Here is a 24,955-nt window from a genome sequence, read left to right as displayed (position 1 = left end):
TCATTCCAATCAGACATGGTGTCTCTAACTCTGCAGAGACTACAGTACTGACTAACTATAGTCTTAGTAATGAGCTGTTTTCTCTGTGACCCACAGAAAACAGATGCTAACATGGTGGCAACTTACAATTAAACAGTCAGACACTGGAGAATGCAGAAAGGTTTTATTCTTGAAAAGACATAATACATCAGTGGTAAACAGTTTACAAAAGTACTTCTCTCCCTCAGTTGCCCACTGACCTGCAGTGAGACACAGGCTCTGGATTTTGGATTTTGGATTTTAGTCTTGTGTGCAAAAAGGTAGATGGGTGTTTCACACAAATACTTTTTACAGGCAAAAAATACTGACACTGGTTGGTGGAGCCTGAGCGGGTGGAGCCAAAGAGCCAGTTTATAAAAGCGCAGGGGGACTGGAAACCTGTAGCAGTGGTCGAACATCACGGTTGCAAAGGCTTCATTTTATCATGATCATTTTTGATCTTGGTTGGGTCAGCAGACTAGCTGTTTGACTGTTTACCAAGTTCACCATCTTGGTTTAGAGTGTTAGCATACTGACATTTACCAATTAGAACACAGAGTACCTCCAAGGATGATGATGATGATGATTTAGTCATTGATCAATTGTTATATATTGGATAAATTATCGTCTTGACCTGATGACAGATCACCAAACTTATTACAATGTTATCCCATCAAGAACATGAATGTCTGACAAATTTCATGGCAGTCCATCTGCGATTTCCTGAGGTTTGAGTCTGGACCAAAGTGGTGGACTGAATGACAACAACCAGTCGTAGAGCCCTACCAGCGGCATGGCTAATAAGAATAAAGCTGCTGGCAGCACCCAGAGGTCATACTGTTGATTAGCTCTGACATTAAAATCATGGTAAGAGGAGCAAACAGAATCATCTGGTGTCCACAGCAGCATAAATTAAAGATTTCAATTTCCTGATGGTTACTGGGAAGAAACGACTTGATCAACCCTCTAGGAACCCGACATACCAAGTTTCACGGCAATGTTGTCAAGACATTCTTTGGCTCCACCCGCTGAAGGCAAATGGTGCAGTCACATTCTCGTACCACTCAGCTCTATGTAGGAAGGATCGAGACCTTTTTTTTTTTGCTGCCTGGTTGCAGTGAGTGTGAGGACAGTGACGGTTTTTGCCAGGGAAAACTTTTTTTTTTTTTGTTGGTCTGACTGCACCACAACTCCAAACTAACTGCTCTGCCTCCAGAGCAGCTCCGCCTTATAGAAGTGTACACACAGCTCTAACTACAACCTATGAAAACAAAAAAAAACTGAATATACAAGAGCAAACAAACAACAAAAAACATGAAGTCATATTTTACACCAACACTGTAACATGTACAGGCTGTAAGATATAGGAAGTGACATGATCAAAGTAGTGCAAAACCATAAACAGGGACCTGTTAGAAACAGACTAATATAATAAGAGGGTTGAGAATGAGGTACATCAGCATACAAACTCTGCACAGAGGTTTTATCAACTGTGCAGATATAATCTCATTTCACTTCAGTTCATCTTTGAGACAAAAAAAAAAACCCCAATACATCTTGCTCATGCTCTTTAAGAGTACCTCAATTATTTGTCATTATAAAGAAACTTAAGATTTTACAGTTGACTTTGGCCCATCATGTCACCAGTAACAGAACATGGAGATGAAACGGACTTCAAAAAAGTCAGTGGTTTGTTGGTGAGTAGGCATGTCAGTGCAAGCTACTACTAATACTGTGGGCTCCTTCACATACTGGTTCTCCACTCAGTTTAAGGAGCATGGCACTGATATGGAGAGTGGAGTTTTCATGATCTGATGGGCTGAGCCAAAGAACCATCACACCACAGAGTACAAGATAAATATCTGGCAAAGCAGGAACTCATAACCACAGGATAGCATCAGAGTTTTTAGGATTGTTACTTTTATGGCTTTGGCCAGTAACCCAGCGAACCAGCCCAGTGTGCTGCTCTGCTGGGAGAGCTTAAACCACAGTGGATGGAGTCATCTCTCCTTCTTCCTGTTTCATCATTGGTTCAATGATAAAGGCAGAATGTAGGAAAGGTGGAGGCTCACACCAAACACCTGTAACAAACCCAGAAAGGAACTGCCTGAATAAACTGGCCTCCAAACCTCACAAGACGTGTAGATAACTTCAGGGGAGAAGCTAACTGAGTGCCGAAGAGCTTTGAGATAATTCCAGTTACAGTGAGCTGCAAATTCTGTTGCTCCACCACTGAAGCTCCTGGTTCACTCCACCAGCAGCAGAGGCTGAGCTTTGTAGAAGATGTGGATTTAATTCAGCACCTTCAATCAATTTCCTCTCAATAATACAGGCACATGATCTGAGTCTTCTCTATTGCAATGACTGCTCACTGAAAGTGTAGCATTTAGTGCCATGATTAGTAAGGAATCAAGGAGGCTGTTGAGAGAGCTCTGCTCAGTAGTGGCTTCTTCTGTCTTTATGCTCTGTTAGCCACAAAAAGTCACTCTTTGGCTCCACCTATCAGGGGTTCACTTAGTGAGTTGGATCAGTTCTATCCATTCAAAAGCTCTACCTCCGAGAAGAGTAAAATCAAAAAGAAAAAAAAAAAAAAAATCAACAACACAATAAAAAAATCCACTAGCACTGTGAATTCATGAAGGGAGAGGTGAGGCTGCTTTGGATAAAGGTGTCCACGTAACCACGTGTACTCTCAGCTACACGTAGCTTGACCCAGACGTGGCAGAGTGAAGCAGTGGGAGAAAGGCTGGGTGGGTGTGCTGCAGGGTAAATACACAGAGGTTTTCAGTTTTTGTGGCGAGGTTTGGGTTTTGGACACCAGTCAGTGTCTGGGTACAGAAGGCAGTGGACCGTCTTAAACCTGCAGGATGAAAAGACACAAGAGTTTCCCACAGTAAATACCTCAGTAACATCAGTTTAGGGATTCTTATAAAAACAGTGAAACACTCATCACACATATAATCAAACTGCATCTCCTGTTTGAATAAGTAGATTTTCATCAGTTGTGATGGGTCTTAAAGTTTTCTGCTCCACCAGATACTCTTTAATCTACGTGGACACATCCCTCTGAGTAGTTCTGGTCTGGGTCTGACTTTCCAGGTTTGCTCTGGGCCCCCTGGTTCCAATGAAGGCAAATCTTTATACTCCAACATAATTCAACACAGTTTTCCCAGTTTTGTGGTCAAGAACTTGACTGGTCTGCACAGAGTCCTGATCTCAACCCATCCAGCACCTTTGGAATGAAATGGAGGGCCCACTGCCAGCCGGGCCTGACCAGTGGCTGACTCACAAACTCTTTTACAGATGAAATGGGAGAAGAGACGGGGCTGTCAGTAGGGTTGCAAAATTCCAGGAAGTTGGAAGCTTTCCATGGGAATTAATAGGAATAAACTGGAAATTTGCAAACTTGCAGGTTAGCCTATAACAGGGGAATTTATATGTAGTTGAAATAAAACCCACAAAATATGTTGCAGCATAATGAGATTTAATGTAAATTCAGCTGAATTCCTGCCCTGCACTGGGCATTCCTCCATCACATGCACAGATCATTTCTAGAATGAAATAGAACAAAACTCCCAGCTTAACTTCCCATGGGAAGTTTCCTGAAAGTTTCTGGAAATTTGCCAGAATTTTCCCACCCCTTTGGCAACCCTTGCTGTTAGAGCAGCAGATTACTTATTCCAGTCTTGTGACTGGAACATTCACATGTTCATACGCTGGTCCTATAGTCAACACTGCTCATTCAACTTCAGTAAGATACAGAACCCTCAAGCTCTACTGTGTCATTTATTTTGCCAACATTAGTGAACAGCCTGATAACTCATAAACAGCTCTCACAAATATAAAGACACGACGAATGTATACCAGCTCACTACCACGTCACCATTAACATAAGCACTGATCATTTATAATACTGATACTTTATGATTGCCTCAGAACACTGCTGACATGCATGGTACCAGAGGTTGACCACATCAGTGAATCAGAACTCATTTCTAAATAAAATGCTGTGTTGTCACAGATACTGTATATGATAGGAAATACTGTAAAGCAGTGTGTGGAGGAGCACTAAGTGTATATGACTCTGTTTTGTTATTCATATTTACCTTGTAGGGTCTTCAGCCAGTGAAAAACCTCCAACAATGCTGACCACATTTCTTCTGTTCTCAAAGCCTCCGTAGCTCAGAGTCACCTGGTGCAGATCAAACATACAACATACCAGGGTATGTATACAAGTACAAGTACACATGAACCATACTCAGGACCACCTCTTTGAGTGGACTGGGTGCCTGGGTACAGTACACAATGTTCACACTAATCAAGTGAGCTTTCGAGTGAGGCTTTCAGCCCACTTAGTCTCTCACGTCTTACTATACTACACATGAAACAAACACACACACACTCACCTGCTTCAGGATAGAGTCAGCGGGCAGCTTCTGCAGGTTCTCCAGGTGAGAATGGAAGAGGCGTGTGTGTGTCAGGCTGACCTCCAGCAGCGCCTCGATGATGTAGCCGATGGTGCAGTCGTCCGGGAGTCGGATCTTCTCTGCTGTGCTGATGAAATTCCCCAAACTAAAACCACAAGACAGAATTTCAGCCAACAAGCCTATCAGAGTGCCTTTAACACAAGGAGGGTTATGCTTGAGAAGAAAACATAAATAAATACCAAAAAAAAAAAAAAAACACTGGTTCATGCAATGTGTCGTCTGACCACATCAGAAATCCAAAGAGTTTCAAGGTGACCCAGCTGGCAACACTCAAAGGTGGAGTGGAATGAGGAGCACAAGTCATTTATGACTGTATGGAAAGTCAAGAATGTTCTCCAGGAGGTAGGTATGGTATGTATGTTTCCATCAACAATCAACAGAAGACGTCATGATGAACCTCAGAGGATTCACCACAAGACACAAACCCCTGGTGAAGGCTGATTTATTCTTCTGCGCTGAATTGAACGGCATATGTGCGCCTCAGAAATGCAGCGACGCATCACAGCGACGCAGACCACAGCAGCTGTGATTGGTCCACTTGGTTCAGTAGCTGTTGTTCCAACATTTATTAGCTCCAACATGAAGTACACGACGAAACTCCACACAGTGACACAGAAACCACACTGCCAGTTAAGAGTTTTGGGAATGCAGCTGTAGAGTGACACTGACACACCAGTGCACAAGTACAAATGCTCAAGTACTGACAAATGCTCTGACGCAGAAATTGAAGGTAAACATGAAGAGAGCAGGAGAAGTTTGATATGGGACCAGCTCAAGCTAAGACAGAACAAAGCTCACTGTAAACACTGCAATACTGGTGATAACTCTCTTGTATTGTATCTAAAGACTCTCATTGCATTTCAGACAAGCGTCGTAACCTTGGTTTATTCGTTAATTTGGTTTGACTCGGAGCCTCGGGCTCTGCTGTCTTTACGAGCAGCGCAGATCTTTGTTGTTTTACTTTCTGTTAGTTCAACTTTAAAGGCCATTGTTGAGGAGGATTGCTCTGGGACTATAATTTCTTTTTGGAATAAAGATTTCATTGAGGAAAAACACACCTTCTTCAGTTGTCTATTTTATGCCATAAGCATTTTCAGTAGAAAAAAAATTAAGATTAATCAATAATTGATGATGATTGTTAATTTTCCCAATGATTGATCAAAGAAGTTTCTTCAAAAGCCCATCCCTAGTATTAACCAAACTCAGAAACAGAAAGGCTTGACTGCAGTTTGCAAAAACATAACAAAAGAAACTGGTAGAGTTCTTCAGACTGGTGAAACAAAAATCAACAATTATCAAAAAGACAGAAAGAGTGAAGAAACTGACTGAAGAGCTTTCAAGGGTGAAGAGGTGGAATATCCTTGACTGGCCCAGTCAGTCACCTGATCTCAGCTGACTGAGCTGTATTCCACCTGCTGAACCAGACAAAGCAAAGAGACCCACAATGAACAAGAGCTGAAGGTGGCTGCAGTGAGGACCTCTGAGCATCATCATAGAGGATACATCTGCTGATGTTTATGAGTTGAAAACTTCAGACAGTAACTGCAAAGAACTTTCCACAGATTATTAAATATGGATGGTTCTGTTTGACTTCATGTCTATTTGATCCATTCCTTCTGAAGCACTGTGTGTGTTAACACGGTGGATTAGTCAGAGGAACCCATTTCAACTACTGGTCTCAATGCACTGAAGCCATGTGCTGCTTTTAAACCAAGAGGATCAGTGCCACCCTCTGTATTTGAAAGCTCTTACTCTGTAAACATGACTGCCACTGTGATCATCTCTGTCCCTGTCTATGTCAGTAAACATACCACAGCTGACAACAACAAGTCCTGGCACATTCTCTGAGGGTTATCTAAAGACATTCCTCTAATCATTCTTTGGCTACTCAGATATGTGTTCTTCTTTCTCTTTAGTGGTTCTCTACCACAAAATGCTATGAGACTATCCTGCTTTCAGAAGGTTTGATAGCTTGAATTCGTTCATGAGAATCCAAAAACCCACCTGGCCCATGGGCTCATTTTCAGTGCCAGACCTCTGCTGATACAAAAACCTGCTCCACCTGTGGCGAACCAGAACTTAACAGAAACCTGGAATGAGACAAAAACAGCCAGATGTTAGGAGTGTAAAGAAAAGCAGCTTTGGCGATCTCCAAAGAGTTAACGTGAAAAGGCAGTGCTTGCTTGCTATATTTATCAGAAACTCCTAAGAAGTTGTAAGTTGACTGACTGATCCATCACTCTTGACTCTCTCTGCAGCCTCTATAGGGTGATCCAGACTGGGCCGGCCCAGGTAGACATCCTGGCTGTGGTGGTAAGAGGAGAGCACCCACAACAAGCTGGGCAGAATTACATAGTTATCATCATCCACGTGGCAGAACCATCTGTAACACACACACACACACACACACACACACACACAGAGTCAGCATTGTACATTAGTTTCTAAGTCTATAGATGTTAACTGTGTCCCAGAATATCATTGGTTAATTAACTGTATGGTGTCCCTGCTGTTTAATTCGTCAGGTCCAGATCACGTTTCACTCACTTTTTCTGAGACTCGATGAATTTGTCGTACTCCACAGACATCTTGCAGCAAAGAGCCTGGCGGGTGTGAGCTGCTGAGCAGTTAGTGTTGATGATGTTGGCTCCTGTGGCAGCAGAGGACGGCACAGTTCAGTCCCATGCTGTTGTGCACAGTACATATTAGGCTTTGCCTTTGAGAGTTGTCCAGCATCTTACCTGTTCTCATCTGCAGCTCCCTGTCCTCACCGTCAGTAAACATGTAGGTCTGAAACAGAGACACAGTTAAAATCTGTGCACTCACGTTTATTCATTTTTTCACCACAGTGCCATATACAGTTAATCAGTGTTTAATCAGAGCATCGTCTGTTTTTCTGTCCTTCCCTGTCTAAAGTCGGTCCATGCTGTACTGTCTGTCACTTACTTTCTGATGAACCTTGCCTTCCTAGCATCAGAGCACTCTAATTCATCATTCCCAAATGAACTGGATCAAAGAGATGTTTCACAGCAGACACTCTGAGCTGCTGTTGCAAGAAAAAAAAAACCACAGGTGTTACTGATAATACTAATATTTCTTTACAGCCCAAATTACTGCAATTCACTCTGTCTGCTAATGTTATTATTTACAATTAGACGAACACATGCAGGCGCACATCCCTTACTTCCTTGTTATATAAATGCGTTTCTACAATCTTACAATCTTCACAGTGAAAATAAAATTGTTGCTGTGATTAATTTCCAGAGTTGTAAAATCAAGACTCAAAGTATTATAAACATCTATGAAGAGTATTGATGTGTGTTAAACATATAAAGTTATGGATCTGTTACTCAGACTGGACTTTCTGGATCATATTCCATGTCTTACAAGATCCTGAAACAACTCATCTCCACCTATACAGCCTGTTTAATACAGGGCTGTTCTCTGTCTCAGCACACACGAAGGCACAACATGTACAATTCTGCCATAAATCATCAGTCTTATAAGGGAGGACAGCACTAACTGCTTTATATAAGAGACTTGATGGTTTTCACTGATTTCATTGCTGCCACATTACATCACCCTGACTCTCCAACATGTGAACATACTTAACAGCACAAGTCACAGGCACATTTATCTGCTTTCTACAAAAACACATTTAAACTGATTATTCCCTGACTACAGTTTATGTCAGAGCCTCCAGTGGTGAAGTCATTTTCCACAGACCTCTATATGGACAGTTTGTGCTGCACGGTGTACAGCAGGCAGAGACAGGCATCCTCAGCCTCTGCAAAACCCTGCAGGCAGTCTGTGACTCCCACACACCGTCAAATAACACAGTTAAAGGGGTCGTTTGAGTTGACCTTGGCCCTCTAATAAATAACATTAACATTAAATACAAATTAGTAAGAGCAGCTTTCAATTTTACAGGGAGTTGTAAACACAGACGGCAGACTTCACTGACCTGAGAGCAGTAAAATAAGATGTCAACAGGTCTGTAATACTTCCCAGAGTCTGGGAGTAAATGGTTGGTTAAGGCTGACAGCTAACACAGCACAGACTCACAGTGGAGTCCTGTCACATCAGACCTGGACTCAGAGCCGGTATGAGCCAAGCTGGTGATACTGGGAGCAGAAACTCCACTCCTTTAGACATACATAGTGTGGACACAGTTCATTTGTCCATTGTCTTCCTGAAGATATTCTAAAAACATAGTAGTCAATGGTGGTTAGTTGCCATTAATACTGCAATTACAATGAGTCAGTGATACAAATTTGTGAGTCAAAGGTCAAACATCTCATAAATCTTTAGCATTTATATTAGTCTTCCAACATTGTTTGCAGCAGCTTAAGATTCATGTATTATCTATACTGCTTATCCTTCGAGAGTCACTGGAATCAATCTCAGCTCAAATTGGATGGGGTACACTCCGGACTGATTGGCAGTCTGTTACAGGGCTGACATATAGAGACAAACATTCAGGCTCACACCTACAGGCAGTTAACAGAGTGTCCAATTAACCTGCATGTCTTTAGACTGCAGGGAGAACCCTGGAGAACACACAGAACAATCCGAACCAGGATTCAAACCCGTGTGCGTCAGTGCTAACCACTACACCAGCTTGTATACTCCCATACATCTTCTGATTGTGAAGAAAAATGGAATCTGATCCTAGCAGCCACTTCAAAATGGCAGTTCAGTCTGATACAGAGCTATAATCAAACAGAAAGAGGGAAAACGTCTGTGCCCTCAAAGCCATCAATGTTAGTTTGTATATGCTGTGGTTTTTAATAGAAATGATACAGTTACAGTACAGTAGCAGTACCATCTTTTGGGGGAAAAGAAAATGGCATTTAAGATCCACTCAAACTTCCCAGCTGTCCAATCACTCACTTGATCTGGTATTCATATAGTCATATCATATAGTCTTCATCAGCAAACAGCTTTTGCCTCAGTTGCCATGGAACTGCAGTTAAAACTATTACTGACTGGAAGAATCAGAGCTGTATTAAGTGATGCATGTGTAAGGTGTTAGTAGGGGTTTTCCAGTTTCAGGTTTCTGTGTGCCAGGTCAGGGCTGCACCAATGGAACACACTCTCCGATTTTAAATACGAGGTCTCATCAAGAGTGGAGAGCAGTGTACAGCAGTTGAAACTGTGTGCCTCGAGATAACTTCTGTTGTGAGTTGGCGCTATTTAAATAAAACTGACTTGACTTGACTGTGGAGTAATTCCACAATAAGCTTGATAAACAACTTGATCCGACAGAGGGGACTGTGGGGATCAAGATTTATTTTCTTATAAACGTCCTGTGTCAGTGTCTGTGAGGACAAATTCTAACCATCAGTGTGAAATCTCTGGTGGTGATAAGGCAACACTCTGAAAATCACCCTGAGACAGGAGAGAGCCAACTCCATGATCACCAACATTCACTGTTCCTAAATCCAAAGAAAAACCTGTGAATCCACGTGTAAGCACACACGTGACAGCTTCACTGATCACAATTCATCAGTTATCTCTCGTCACTTTTAGTTCAAGCATCACACCCCTCCCAGCCATAAAGGATGGTTGAGTTTATGGGTAATTAACTTTGTGGAGAGCAGTTACATTTCTAAACTACCACAGAATTTAGGTGGTGTTTTGGCTTGGGACTTGTATATAAACATGACTGATGTTGTATTGTCAAATTGTCATCTGGCTACACACAGTAGTTGAGGCCAACAAACACTTGTATTCATTATCAAGTAATTGGGGTACAAAACTTAAGCTATGCACAGCCGATAATCAATAGGGAGGTTACTACACATCCTCCTCTGTGTGTGTGTGTGTGTGTGTGTGTGTGTGTGTGTGCGTGCAATGTCTACCACCTGCTAGCAAGCTACATTCTCCAACAGATATATTTCATGCAATTTAAATTCTTGAGGGAACTCCCACTCTGAAAGAAATGTGACCACTGCCTGAAATCTTTAAGACAAAACATGCAGCAGGATCACTAAATCTGTCTGCAGCATCATCACAATCCTCAGTGAGCATCTGAGAAGGTGAGGATGACTGGTTGGGTACAGGGTTAAGTCTTAAGGTTCAGGTTAAGGTAAGAGGAAACACCAACTGATAACACAGTCACAACAATCAATCCAAAGCAAGTAACATTAGCATTAGTAGCTAATGCTAACACTCCTAAATCCTCCTGGCTGAGAGCAGTTGTTTGTTCACATGGGGAAGTTGCACTTCCAGTTTTCTATGACATGTAGCTTGTGTCTGCTAAATGAATGTAATGTGATACAAATATTGAAGCCATGAGTCTTTTGATTTTACAAGGTGAAAGCTATGACTCTGACTGTGGAGCTGACATAAACAATACAGCTGTAAAAGTATCAAATGCAATTGAAGCTCAGCTGGAATGGTTTTAAAAACAGTCCAGCTCTCAGCAGATATACACTTAACAATTATGGAAAACTGAAGTAGCTACTATTGGTTTTAAGCCTGTTAAACAATGTAAACAATTGACTGATTAGTAAACATTGTTTACTGTTTTCTGTCAACAATAAATAACTGCAGCTCTCCTCACCTGTTCTTTAGCTTGGGAAACCCAGGTCTGAATCAGCAGCTCCAGTCTGGACTTGTGGTACTTTCTGGTTGTCTTCACAGCAATAAAAATGTCCTTCAACTCTAACGGGTCATGGGAGTTGGACCCTGAAAGTGCACCACCCTTTCCTCCAGGGAGAGCCCCTCTTTCTGGGCTTCCTTTGGCATCCATCTCCTTCTTATCATTTCTGATAATTTCAGTCTGGATGGACCCCTCCTGGCCCACTGAGTTCCCATTCAGCCTTGTGGCTGAGTCAGTTTTCTCAGCATGTACAGACACTGCTAGAACCTGGCTGTGGTGTGACAGGCCCACCTGCGTAGGCCTGGTGTGGGGTCGGGGCTGAGGCAGGTCCACCTGACGAGCTGGGGGCTGGAGGGCTGGGATGAGCAGAAGCAAGAGACCGCAGAATGCGAGGGAAAACAGGAAGCAGAACTTGCTGACACCCACCGAAGCTATGTGCATCCTGACTGGCCGATGGAGAGGGTTCATCAGCCTCCAGGGCTGCAGTCACTTCCAACAGCACCCTGTCCCATTCTCACACCATCACGCAGAATCCTGCACAGAAAGGGAGAGGATCCAGGAGCATTATTTAGAGGTGTGCTCATACATAAGATTCATTCAAAACCTCAAGCAAACATTGCTTGTTCTACGGCTATCAAAACTAAAACATCTAGCTCAAGATTAGGCACCAGTTCCGAAACAGCCCTCAAACTGCCTTGGCTCTCTTTCAAAGCTCAGGACAGGGGAAGAAGGCTAGCTTTTACATCCGTGTCGCCTACCTGAAAACAACAACATGTGGTCTCAGTCCATAATGAGAAGCTAAAACAACAGGGAAATGGTTGAAACCTCTTCTTCACAGTCTCCTTTCAGTCAGCAAACAACTAGTGCTGAAACAGCCAATTAACTTATCATCAGGAAACACGTTTGAATTTCCAGCATCTCAAATGTGGGGGATCAGTTGCTTTTCACTGTTTTCTTTGTTTATCATTGTAAATAGAATATACAGATGGGTGACAAATGAAAGGAAAAACCTGATTAAATGAGTGGAGAAACAGGACAGAAGGGGTCACTGAATGGTTGAATAATAAGCTGTCACCTTTAGAGTCATCAGATCTCAATCCAACTGAACACCTATGGGAGATTTTGGACCAACATGTTAGACAGTACTCTCCAGCTCCATCATCAAAACAGAAACAGAAAAATAAATGATTAACTTCCTCTCTCATATCTGGACCGCATCAGACCAGGTCCAGATCGACAGTGTATACTTGACTTGTCAAACCTGGAATAGATTATGAACTGTAAAAACAAAAGAGCTGCAATGCTACGACTAGGAGACATGAAAGACCATGAGGCAAATGAATTGGTTACTGCGCAGGTAGACAGTATTAACCTCTGTGGACAATGGGGTAATGAGGATCATGTAAGGAAGGCAGGTGAGAGATTAAGTTATTAGCAAAGGCAGGAACCACAATGAGGACAACTGGTGGGCAGAGGATTAGCACGGTGTGAGAGGACTGCAGATGTCAGTGGGCAGATAAATAAATGATTTCTCAATCAAATACTGATCGTTGAGAGGATAAGTGGGAGAAAGCTTGTCATGAAAATATCCCCATTTATAGATCAAATAATGAGCAAGCGCATTAATGGCTGAATTATTGCTCCACATTAAAGGCAGTGACAATGATAGGCAACATTTCTTTGGAAGAAGCTGTGGGAGGTGAAACGCATTTTTTCCCCACATACAGAAGGTTCAAAATGTCTTTGGCTTCTATGAGATAATCTAGTCCAGATTTGACAAGTTTAAGTAGAGTAGCGTTGAGGCGCTAACTGATGTCCAACAGCCGCTCACACGGTCGCTTGGCACTGAGAGTGAAGTTTGCCTTAACTGACCCTTAGCTGCCGAAGCTAATTTCAGGTCGTTCCATTCACAAATCAATTCATGGTGAAGTACGGAAGCCTAGGTGGCTCATCTGCCTAAAAAAATAATAGTCTCATAATACAGTCTACATACTTCATACTTTACTTACAGCCACTGCCTTACATAGTTAAATTACATCATTAAAGCTCACTTATAAAACAGCCAAGCTACTTCAGTTTAAAGCATGAATTTAAACCAGTTTGGCGAGCGCTACTTTTTACAAACGTAATTTCGTTGGGTAATTGTGTGAATTCCACGGAAAGTAACATTTAACTGCAAATATATGCCGATTAAAAACTTACACTCTATACGTTTAATTGTATTTTTCCTCCCTCTGATTTACTTTCATGCTCAACCAGACAATAAAGCCAGTCTATAAATGTTAACATTTCCAAGTGGAGTTTGGCATGGTGAGATAGCTTTTGAAAGACCAGCACTGGAGCTCCTCTGCAATACTTACCATGAAATATCAATGGACACATGTAAGTTCTTTTTCCTAGTATAACGTCTTTAAGTCAGTCTGGAAATGGCAGGGAAGCGTACAGCTTTTGCTGTATCAACTAGCTTACTGGAAAGCCTGCAGTTTCGACGGTGTTGAATGATAAATGCTACCGTATCCACTACTCGACTCGTTGTCCTTTTTGTTCCGACGTGACTTTAAATTCACAGCAGTCTCGGCAGGCCCTTCTTTGTCCTCACGGATGAATTCACTGTTTTTTTTTTCGAGGTTCAGTGAGTTGTTCGGAAAACTTTATCCAGGCACACGGCCGCTTCAACTTCCAGACGCTTCTAGTTAACGTAACATTCCGCAACTTGGTGAACTCAACTGGACAACCAAAACAATAACATGTCTGTTCCGGTCAAACCTTTCAAAATAAAAGGTTGATTTCTTCTCTATAGGCTATTTATATTATTGTTTTGTTAGAAAAATGTGATTTTCATCATTTTTAAAAATCATTACAACGTATTACTAGTATAAATTAGTTAATTCAAAGCAATTTACGCCAATTCAAACTGTTAACATTATGTAATCACTTACGGATAAACAACAGACAACTGGAGTATGCATTCATGTTGTTAAAATGTAGTGCTTTTATTCTGAAAAATACATACTTCCAGTATTGCTTTGGCTGCGCTTTCGTGAACTTGATGCAGCTCTCAGTCGCTGTCCTGTGCTCTGGATGTATTATGATTATTGATTGTTTCTAAGGTCGACTTCTTTCAGTAGCGGCTCAGCGCCCTCTGCCGGTCATGATAACGCAATGCTACATCAGCGCAGACCTAAACTGTGCTCGGATGATGAAAGAAATTGAATATAAATGAAAAAGATTGCTTTTCCCAAAGCTGCAACACAAATCAAAGAGAGGTATTTTTAGTCTACATTAACTTACTTGTTAAGGGATAAGGTCATATGCTGGCAGTGTTATGTAATGTATGACTTGTATGCAATATATGAACACATACACTAATTTATTTTAACTCAATCACACACATACCATTCTGCCGCAAGAAATAGTTAAGGCCATGGTGACCTCACATTCTTGTGAAAGGGACATATCAGGAACACCCAGAGGGAATTTCATTATATCTGGTCTTCATCTAACCACTGCCATGATGAATTTCACTATTGGAGCTCTATTGATCACAGCTTTTTACATTTACCCTGCTCTCACTTAACTCTGAGTGAACATAGTGAACAGTGTTTCTAGCTTAGTTTCAGTCGACTCAGAGTACAGGGTTAAACTCAGTGTTTATGAAACCTGTTTTCTGCTGTTTTTTAACTGTAAATCAGTATCATGATACTTACATACTGGGTCAGACTGTGAGGTTACAATCAGCAGTCTGTAAGCTTATGTGTTATCTGTTTGATCTATATTTTCATCCCATGCTGCCTGCAGCACTTTGTCCACATCAAAGTCATAGCTGGGAAATATACTTAAAATTTAATTCAATTGTATTTTTCATGCTATTAAAAACCAAAATGTCTGCTTGGGGGTCTTTAGGGCCCTCAAGGGTCTGAGGGCCCAGAGCCTGCTTTTGCCCAGAGACAGAGAAAGAAAAAAAACAGGACACATGATGAATCCCCAGGTCTCAGTTTATTACTGACCACAAACACATGACCTTCCATGCCACCAGTCACTGACCAGCATCAGTTATAGTTTCAGCCTTGTAGCATCAACATGAACTGGAACATTTCAAACAACACTTAAAAAATATATTTTCTCAGGCAAAAAATAACATCAACAACAAAAAATAAATATTAACCATTAATGGGTGTGGTGTTTATCTAGAAGGAGTAATTTGTTGAAAATACTGCATGGCCAAACAACACTAAAAAATACACTGTGATTTCAGATTTTAAGATATGTTGAGAAATAAATTTGTCCTTTTTGAAAAAAATCTGAATTCTTTCATGAGTGACATTGTTTTGCAAATTTATGAAGCATCTGGACGTGATTCCACACAATGAACTTTTAGACATTTCAGGCTGAATACATCAGTTCAGTTACTGGTTTACAACAGTTCACACAGAGTGAGCACAAGATCACTGCACAAATCATCTAACAATCACCATCTCTTCATCTCATTAATCACAGCTCTGTTCTCTTCCATTTTAATCCCATACACTGATTCTAGTTTGATTTCTGGATATACTGACCAAACAGGAGGTGTTATGACAGTAGTGGTGACCACAGCAGTATGGGTACAGGTTGGTTCTGGTGTACTGGCCTCTTTTTCAAAGCCTCTTTATGGTTTACATGACACTTATTACACATTACAGTTTCACAAATTACCACTAGAGGGTGACAGAGGGCTGGACATGGGCTCATATAGAGACACGCACGCACTGAGGAGGGAAGGCAGGGCTGGGGATTCTCCTGGTTCATGCTGGGGGGGGGGGGTGTCAGGGCCCGATCACTCGTCAAATCGTCCCTCCAGGATGCTCTCAAACGAGAAGGGGACAAATTTGAAGCCCTGGCCAGAGTAGAACTTGTTCTGGAACTCCACCCTGAGAGGAGAAACCAAACAGGAAAAATGAGGGGTCAGAGGTGTCATTTAATACGGATGGTAAATCTATCAAAGCCAATGTGCTTGTTACTGAATGTAATTTTTATCACAGTGAACTGAAGAATAATAATAATAAATGACTGTCAAACAGTGAGCAGGATTTCTTTTGTCCTGTTGATGCCTCCTCTGAAACATGCCCACACACTGTATTTATGATATTACTCTCCCATTGGTCAACATGTTATTACTCTACCAGCAAATACATAACAAACAAGGAATAAATTAAGGTTTATGTTATCAGTATGTTTCAAACAAAGTGCTCACAGTGAGGGTTTGAACTTCTCTCTCAAACCTGTGCAACACCACAAATATCTGTGAGGAGAGACTGTAAACGTGTGCACTGTTGTCCCCATTTGAAGGATTACTGTGCCCCATTTTCAAGTGTGGTCAGTGGGAACAGGTATGAACCCTTCTGCCTGTAGACCTGTTTGAATGAACCGGTGTACAAGCTACTTTGTTTGAAACATACCGAGGCCTTTAGAGTCTAGAGCCATGCAAATGCCTGTGTGAGGCTACAATGACCTTGAACCAAAGAACTGGACAGAGTGAAATGTTGTAACTGTTGCATTTCATTCTGATGAATGTCTGAACCAATTCATCCAGTAGATAGTAACAATATTTTATACTGGTTCAACTTGGTGAACGAACCAAGTGAGCAGCATAGAGCGGTGCAGGAATGAGCCTAGAAATAAGTTAACATTTTTAGCATTTTACCCTCGTTCCAGAGTCGGTGGGTTTTGGTTAAATGCCTGAAATAAGGTCTGTGGTTTTAACACAACATCAAGACATTTTCATGTTTTATCCTACAATATAAAGTAGGTCAGAAAATACCCCACATGTGATTTTTTAAGCTTTTACGGTTACAGTTGCTAACGAGTGTCTGAATGAGACTACAGAGGTTGTCGGGGACGTTAACATGAAAACCCATCTACTCACCAGTCTTCTAAGAAGAAAGGCTTTTGCAGAAGAGCTCAGAGCTAAATGACAAGTTGGAAGCTTAGTGGTGGAGACGCTGACGTCATGTGACCGTGGTGTAGTTGGTTTATAGCCTAACATTAGCTTTTTACTGGAGATTGTATTTAGGCTTCAAACATCAGAACAGTGGTGTTCATCTGTGAAGATTATCTTGCTGAACAACACAACCTTTTGTTGGTTACAGCTTATTTTCTACAATAATCCAAAACCCAATGAAAAATCTCATTGGCTTTCTGTGGAGTGAACCAGGGTGATGCTAACTTCCGTGGTGGCCTACAAAAACACATCCTCCCTGCACCACTGTATTGGCATTCCTACAACCACACTGCTAAAACATTTAAAGAATGAATAACTATGTCTGCATTACTGCAAGAAGACAAGACAGTGTATCCTGACTGGGTAGATCTTGAACACACACACAGCTTTCATATTCAGACTGCTGTTACCCTCCAGTAACATCCCAGCTCAGCTGACTCTAACCGCCAGAATCTCTCTTTTCTGATCAGTTCATTTCACCCTCAGTCTCATTTTGTCATGCTAACAGAAGAATCTGCTGATGACACAGCACAGGAAGACGCCAGCGGGAGTACAGAATTCTAACTCTACTACTACCAAAAAGAAAGGATAAACAAGTCGAATGGGAGTTTTAACTAAAAAGCAGTAAGGTTGTCAAGTTATAAAACAAGGAATCCTTTATGACAGATAGGTGGAGTCCGCTGTAAACTTCCTGAAAACCCAGAGACTGGTTCCATCTGCTGTCTGAACACGCTATGGCAAAACCTCAGGTGAACTTTGTAGCTGCAGTGGAGTGTACGACACTGAGGAAGTCCGAGTGGAACTCTTTGATTTCCACGTGCAGGAACCCCCTCTGAACACTGGCCCGCATTTCTGTCTTTAACAAGCTCCATGTCCCACAGCGAAGGGACCAGGTGCTTAGCACTGAGCGAAGTCTGTCTTCACTTTAGCTTTTTGTTTAACATGTCACAGACATTTGCACATGCAGAGATGATGGCAGTTTGTGACAGATGAACTTACAGTGTGAAGGATACAGTCTGATGCTCTGCACAACCTCAGACTGCTACGTGACCAAATATGGCTGCTGTGAATCAGACCAGTCAGTGACACCTCCTCTCTACAACACTGGACTCTGCTGTGCTGCCTGCTCATTCTGGAAAACTTATGTTCACGTCATATGGAGAATAATCTTTTCAACTAATGTTTCAGTTTCCTACAGGGAAGTAGGAAGAATGGTAACAATCGTTTTAAAAATGCAATTTCTGTTTCAAACAAAAAAAAGGAAGAGAAGATGGAGAAGAAATGAGAAAGATAGAAACACTAAACACTGCTCTACTACGAGTCTACTACGACCAGTGTGTCAAACACACCTGGGTCGCTGGAGATGAGCAGTAGCTCCAAAATACAAAACCCTGAAAAAGACAGAATGAGCATCAAACACTGACACTCGACCAAAACCCCTCACAGCATGACTGCAAAGAGGTCAAAGGTCATCAACCTGCAGTCAGACATTCACATCTGACCAGAGACCATCTCCCCCACACACTATCACCTGCTATCACCTATGAGATGTAGTTAAACGCTCTGAAGAAAGCAAACTGAACACAGGGTCAAAGATCTTCAATGCCAACATGTAAAAATATTTCAATGTAGGTTTTGACACAGCAGACATTTGGACTTATAATGACTGCAAAAAGGTGTAAGCACTTTTATTTAGCATATGCACTGTTCCTGCTGGTTCCTGGATTATGGAGACATATATTTGGCTTTTCAATAATTAATAATAAACAATGACATTCTTTTTTATGTGTTGTTTTAAATGAATGTATCAACCCTTTTAAATGGCAGCTTTGAATGGAAGCATATTGTGACGAAACTTTCCTAAAAACCAGAGTTAATTAAATCAATTCAACTCAATTTTCATATGAGTCAGGTTAATTCTGTTACAGTGTGTGGGACAAACTTAAAGGTTTTTCATTTTGTGATCCATCTGCATTAAAGTGACAGCACATCTTTTGAGTTGCATATTTTCCACATTTTCCTCAGCACTCTGAATTTACTTGTATCCACAGTAAGGATATTGTAATTCTCCAATCCTGACAGCCTCTGACGTCTTTATTTAGGAGGAAAAAACGAAGAGTGGATTTTTAGTTCCTGCTGGTTCCTGGCCTCAGCAGGAGAGGGGAGTGCCCAGGAATGTCTCCCAGCCGTGGCAAATATTTGGCCTGCCAGCGCTGTGAGAGGGCAACACTTAAAAAGAGGAAAGAAATGAGAGATCCTCTCATCTGCCTCGCCACACAGCTGTAGAGGTGGAAAAAATGCTTGTACCTGACACACACTGCGCTCGACTTACTCTGGTGTGTATGTGTTTGTGTGTGTGTGCACATAGCTCATCAGCATGTGTGTGTGAAGAGTGGACTGTGGAGTACAGGCTCCAGCTTGACTGCTGTTTACCTTTAACATGACTATTTCCATTCACTCACCTCTGTGAAAAATACTCCACTACTCTTTTTAACCTTAGCGGAGACCTGTCGAGTCGACACGCTGCTGTTTTATGAGGCAAAGTGCCTCGCGTTCGTACAGTTACACACACTTGAGGCTGGGAGCTGCCCAGAATAACCACAGCCTCTGACTGTGGGCCACTGGCAGCATGTGCATTGACTTACATTGGAAGAGATCACTGATAACTTTGTGACGCTGAAGCACTGAGCTCCTTTCTGTTTAAACAGACGGGTTTTTGTGACCTCTTTGTTGGTGCAGCAGCTGTCAACAACGCCAATGAATAAACCAAAAACAACAAGGTGTTAGTCTGTCTATCAGTACTTAAACACCTAACTGTGGCTCTCAGCCCCATGCCCACTGGTTCCTACTGAAGATGCACACTTCTCATAGATGTATAGTTAATGTATTATATGGTAATTATAATAATCATACAATAATATAGTAATAATACAGTAATTTCCTAAAAACAGCTGGACAAACGTCAATCAAACAGGAGGCAACAGTGCATTTTGTTGGGGGCTAATTTCAGTGGCAGATTAATCTTCTAGTGAACAGCTGGGACAAGAAGGTGGTGTATATGGTGCTGAGTCAAAATGAACTACAGTGTGTGTGTTCATGGTGATGAAGGAGCATGTCATCTACTCAAACAGTGTGGCTCACTGGTGTGTTTTTAATTGTTTTTGTGTGTCTCAGAGGATATAGAGGATATATGAGGATGTGGATACACACTCCTACTCAGTAAAATGCATTCATTGTTGGTTTTGATCTGTGCATAGGATTTATTATCACAAGAGAAAATATAGACCGTCACCTGACTTATCATTAAATACTGCACATTAGCCAATCCAAGCAAAGACTCCTCGCATCATTAAGAACATGGTCAGAATATAGTTTCCTTTAAATGACCACTTCTTCACCACATCTGAGCGTCAATAAAAGTCTATGACAGACTCGCTAGTAGACATCTGGTCCATGTCTAAACATCAGTAGACATTTGGAATCCAGTAACAGTTTAAATATGTTTTTAAAACCTCAGTGGACTCAGTGGACCTTCATGTTGTTAACACCACCTCTATGGATTTTTAATCTTGTCATTTTTTGTCTCTTATCTTGTTACTTATCATCCAACATATGCATCAGTACTGATATATCTGTGTAATACAATATAATACTGGCTGATAAAATCAACCATGTGACTGTATTAGACAATATAAGTCTTTAAAATGCAACCAAAACCATGGCTATAACCTTTTTCTTACAGGCCAAATTTGTAAGAACATATTTACACATGTTCCATATTACACCCTCAATCAAAACATTATTTTTCAAAGAAGAGCAGCTTCTAAAAAGCTCATCATTTCTTAAGGGTTTTCTGCTGCGAGAGCTTTTATTTCCTCCACTTGTGTGATTTGTTATTAATAAAGGTTCTGCAGCAGCTGATATGCAGACAGAGATGTGTTGTTTGGCCTGGAGTCAATCTTTAACGCTTTTTTTTAACATTCTTAACTATGTTCAAAATGTATCTGGTTCTAGTTCTGATAACACCTGCCTCCATTTACAGTCTGCTCTGTACACTAAGACCACCAGTGTGAGGAAGATATGTACAATTCACAACACAGCACTGGAAGAACATAGTCTGGATTTTTAAAAAAAAGGCGGTGCTAGTCTTTCAAAGGTGGTCAGATCACTTTCCACTGGTTCACAGGAACAGAAGACAGACAGACAGACAGACAGACAGCCTACTTAAAACAGTCAGCCCTGAGAGCAGCAGTTAAGCATTAACAGCATACCTCTGTCCAACAAAAACACACCAGCTATTCCTCTCTTTGTCTGTGCATCTCAGAAGCATGACACAAAGCTCTGTGTTATTAGCAGGAACCAGACCAGAGGGATTAAAGAAGATAAACGTGTTGCTTTCACTTAATGTGTTTTAAAGGATTGTCTGTCAAACAGAAACACAGCAGGATGCACTTGTTAACATCAAGGCCTACGAACTACAGGAGGTCAAAATAATAGCATTCCTTTAGTTCAACCCCTATTTATCAATGTATATTTCTGTACACTGATAATCCAACACCAAGCACTATGGAGTTGAAATCAGGGTAAGGTAGCCTAGCTTAGCATAAACACTTGGAGCATTGTGGGGGGGGGGCTTAGCCTGGCTCTGTCCAAAGTACAAAAACACACCTGCCAGTTACTTTGTCTTAAGATATTCATAGTCCTAAGACAATTATTATAATGCAGTTTGGTGACTTTCTAACCCTCACATAATTTTCCCTGACAAAGTAAAAGCTAATGGCCACATTAGCTGAGGTTGCTGATATTAAATGGCTGTTAAAGGACTGATTCATTCAAGTTACGAAATAGTTATTTTAACACACAGTCTACACAAATATAAATGAATAGTTTTTGAATGAATGAATGATCTGTCTCTCTCTTTCCTCTCTCTCTCTCTCACAGTATGCTGCTGCTTTTTAAAATCGGATTTATTCCACAGCTGTCTGACAGAGAAGCTCGGTGTGTATATGCTGCTCATAAATTGCTGGATGTATATAATTATGCTCAAAGGGATGTTTCCCTCTTGGGATACTGAATATTTATCATCCATCATTTTCACAACACCTCCTCCTCATAGTTCTCCACAGCACTCAATCTGTGAGCACTCTATTACTGAGAATATCAGCTATTAAAAGGTATCTGTTCATTCATGGCTACAGAAGTTATTTTCTGTCCAATTCTAATTACACCTACCACCTGTTAACTGTATTCCATACTGCTTGGATTCCTTGTGTCAGTGCAGTTTGCAGTGGTGCTGGTTGGATCAGCAGGGTGAAGGTGGTGCTAGGAGGCGATGGAGCTGGGGGTGTGTGAGGTTATCTGCAGTCCAGTATGGTTTGGTAAACCACTCTGGGTCAGGAATGTTTCATGTTGCTAACATTCCTCATGTACATGTAAAACTGAAGAACTACAGCTCTGGCAGAGATACTTGGTTCAAAAGGTGAAGTTATTGAGAGTGTTTACTGTCTATTACACACACATAAACTACCTATTTAGTAGCATGCATGTAGGCTGTGTGTGTGTGTGTGTATTTTATGTATGTGTATGTGAATGTGTGTTTCTAACCAGTGTAGACGCAGGGCATGCAGGAAGGCTGACAGCCCCTCCATGACGAGCAGGATGGCAACAGTGAGGGTGGCGAAGGCCGAGAAGATGATGGACAGGCCAAAGAACCCGCCTCCACTCCGGGAGGACAGACCCAGGTGCATCACCATGGACCAGAGCACCTCGGACAACTCTGCACACACAAAATGATGATAACATTATTACATAACATAAATGGGCTGCACTTGTGTAGCATTTTTCTACCTTAATAGACAAAGCATTGGGACTGATGTACCTACTGTACTGCAGACAAATCCACAATCTACTTAAACTTAACATTTTGCAGCTTATGCATCACCAAACTGTGCATGTATGCTTGTGTGCAAGTGCGCTTGTACTCACGTGCATGAGCCAGGCTGAGGGCCCAGAGGCGCAGGTAAGAGGCCGTGTTGGATATGCATCCCAGACAGTACTCTATGGTATGGATGGCCTGGTGGACAGCTACGTCACCAAAGTCAAACTGTGGTGGAAAGACAAGATGGTTAGAACATACCCCATATGTACTGTAATGAACTTCTGTATGCCTTTTGATAACACTTTACTGTACACACACACACACACCACACACACACACACACACACATATATATATATATATATATGGGAGGGACTGACAAAAGTAAATGATTTCAGTATCTTGTTTAGATACACTATTTCAGAGGACAAAGCTGATGCACAGCTTTTGATGGACTCGGTACACATTACAAAATTATTAATCAGTACTTTTACATGCAAACAATGAAACCAGATTACTCAAAGTAATTAGATTAAGCAAGTAATTGGACAACATGGCAACTGCACAGGCACTGTAGTAATCTGATTACTAAAATCCATGTGTACATGGCACCCCAGGGCCTTAATCAAGGCCACACTGGAGAAGTTCCATGCTCAAGGGCACCTCAGCGGTGGCAGTGGGGTACAAGTGCTGCTCTTTGATTTATCCTGCCAGTCCAAGTAGTTAAAACCAGCGTTCATCTCTGGATATTTAGCGAAGAAACTTATATCTATATCTAGAGTTGTGAAAGGTGTTTGGCACAGAGATAGCACTTCTGGTTCCAGAGGCCATGGGATCTACATTGTTCATATGTGTTTCAGTTCAGTTAGTGGCACTGCACAGTCGGAGCTCAAGTGATTGATAAGCTTTGTTTTTGTACATGAAAACCTCTTCACCACTCAGACTCGGGAGCCCAACAGAATTAATTACCACTTATGGCTACAGAGGTGGCTGTTTTTCATTAAAAGTTACATAGTGTGTACAACATGTTTACATTTTGGGTTATTGGGTGAAAAAATGGCAGTTATCCATTTATAATTCAAACCACAAAGTGTGACAAATCTGAAGGGGTCTGAATACTTTTTGAAGGCAATGTATGTGTGTTTTTTCTGAATCTATGTTTCAAGATGATTCAACTGTATAAATACAAAAATGAAGGTACAATTAAACTCTTGAAACACACTGACTGCAATAGTAAACATCACAGAAAGAATTAAAACAGTAGAATTTCCAGTATGTATAATGTGTAAAAAAAAACACTTAAACTTCTACCTGACAATGAGAAATGATTGAAATGATGATCACACAGCTCTCTCGAAATGCGGCCAGTGATAAGTCTACTGTCATAGTACCCCAGTATGGCATGAACATAGGAAATGACATGAAATGGAATTTCTGTTATCATCTTAATGAGCACTGGCTTTGACCTTTGACCCCTGGCTGAGCCTTTAGCTCTAGTCAGGCAGAAAACAAAGAGCAAAGACGTCTTTTTTTCCCCAGCAAGATCACAGTGCAGGGACTTGTTTGTATATTGTTAAGTTCCTCCGTTCTCTCCATCCTGGAGCAAGATTAGCCTTTCCTGTATGAAAGGGAAGGGGAAACATGGGAATCTATTGCTCTACGTTGCTCTTGTTGGGTTTGGTTTGGCACTGGTCTGGTTTCCTTTTTCCATGCTTCTCTTTTGTCCTTGGACTCATGAAATAGAGTTCATGGAAGCAGTACTTATTGTTCGTATTCAAAGGGTCTTTGACACAAGCGGCTAATGAAAACAACACTGGCTAACATGCTGCAATCGCAAAATACAGGGAGGCAAGTGGCTCTGATAAGAAATGTTGTGACCAAACATTTTAACTGAGTTGAGTCCAAGACTGACCCAAGACCCTGGATCTGTGAGCGAGTAGGTAAATAAACAGCTAAAAAGTCTGTTTTCAAGTCTAACATGCTGA

The 24,955-nt window shown here is 41.4% G+C and overlaps 2 protein-coding genes across 2 annotated transcripts in view; both read right to left on the bottom strand.

Moving 5' to 3' along the window:
* Window positions 1–148: 148 nt before the first annotated feature.
* On the bottom strand, window positions 149–13,843 carry rfng (RFNG O-fucosylpeptide 3-beta-N-acetylglucosaminyltransferase). The gene is made up of 9 exons (XM_018666540.2): window positions 13,473–13,843; window positions 11,074–11,646; window positions 7,247–7,295; window positions 7,053–7,155; window positions 6,735–6,888; window positions 6,510–6,595; window positions 4,425–4,590; window positions 4,125–4,210; window positions 149–2,878 (listed from the first exon to the last, which is right to left on the bottom strand). Exons 2-9 carry the CDS (start codon window positions 11,578–11,580, stop codon window positions 2,803–2,805), a joined length of 1,227 nt encoding a protein of 408 aa, XP_018522056.1. The 5' UTR covers window positions 11,581–11,646; window positions 13,473–13,843; the 3' UTR covers window positions 149–2,802.
* Window positions 13,844–15,089: 1,246 nt separating this feature from the next.
* Window positions 15,090–24,955, bottom strand: part of LOC108876799 (V-type proton ATPase 116 kDa subunit a 1-like) — a 28,136-nt gene continuing 18,270 nt past the window's right edge. The window contains 3 exon segments of the mRNA XM_018666539.2: window positions 15,090–16,022; window positions 22,697–22,868; window positions 23,078–23,195. Of these exon segments, the coding sequence (XP_018522055.1) occupies window positions 15,929–16,022; window positions 22,697–22,868; window positions 23,078–23,195 (384 nt within the window). The 3' untranslated portion in view covers window positions 15,090–15,928.

Source organism: Lates calcarifer, unplaced genomic scaffold, assembly GCF_001640805.2.
Source record: "Lates calcarifer isolate ASB-BC8 unplaced genomic scaffold, TLL_Latcal_v3 _unitig_5786_quiver_433, whole genome shotgun sequence".
In the NCBI taxonomy this organism is placed as follows: Eukaryota; Metazoa; Chordata; class Actinopteri; family Centropomidae; genus Lates; species Lates calcarifer.
The sequence above is the reverse complement of the archived record's forward strand: the minus strand, read 5'-3'. Positions and strand labels throughout refer to the sequence as shown.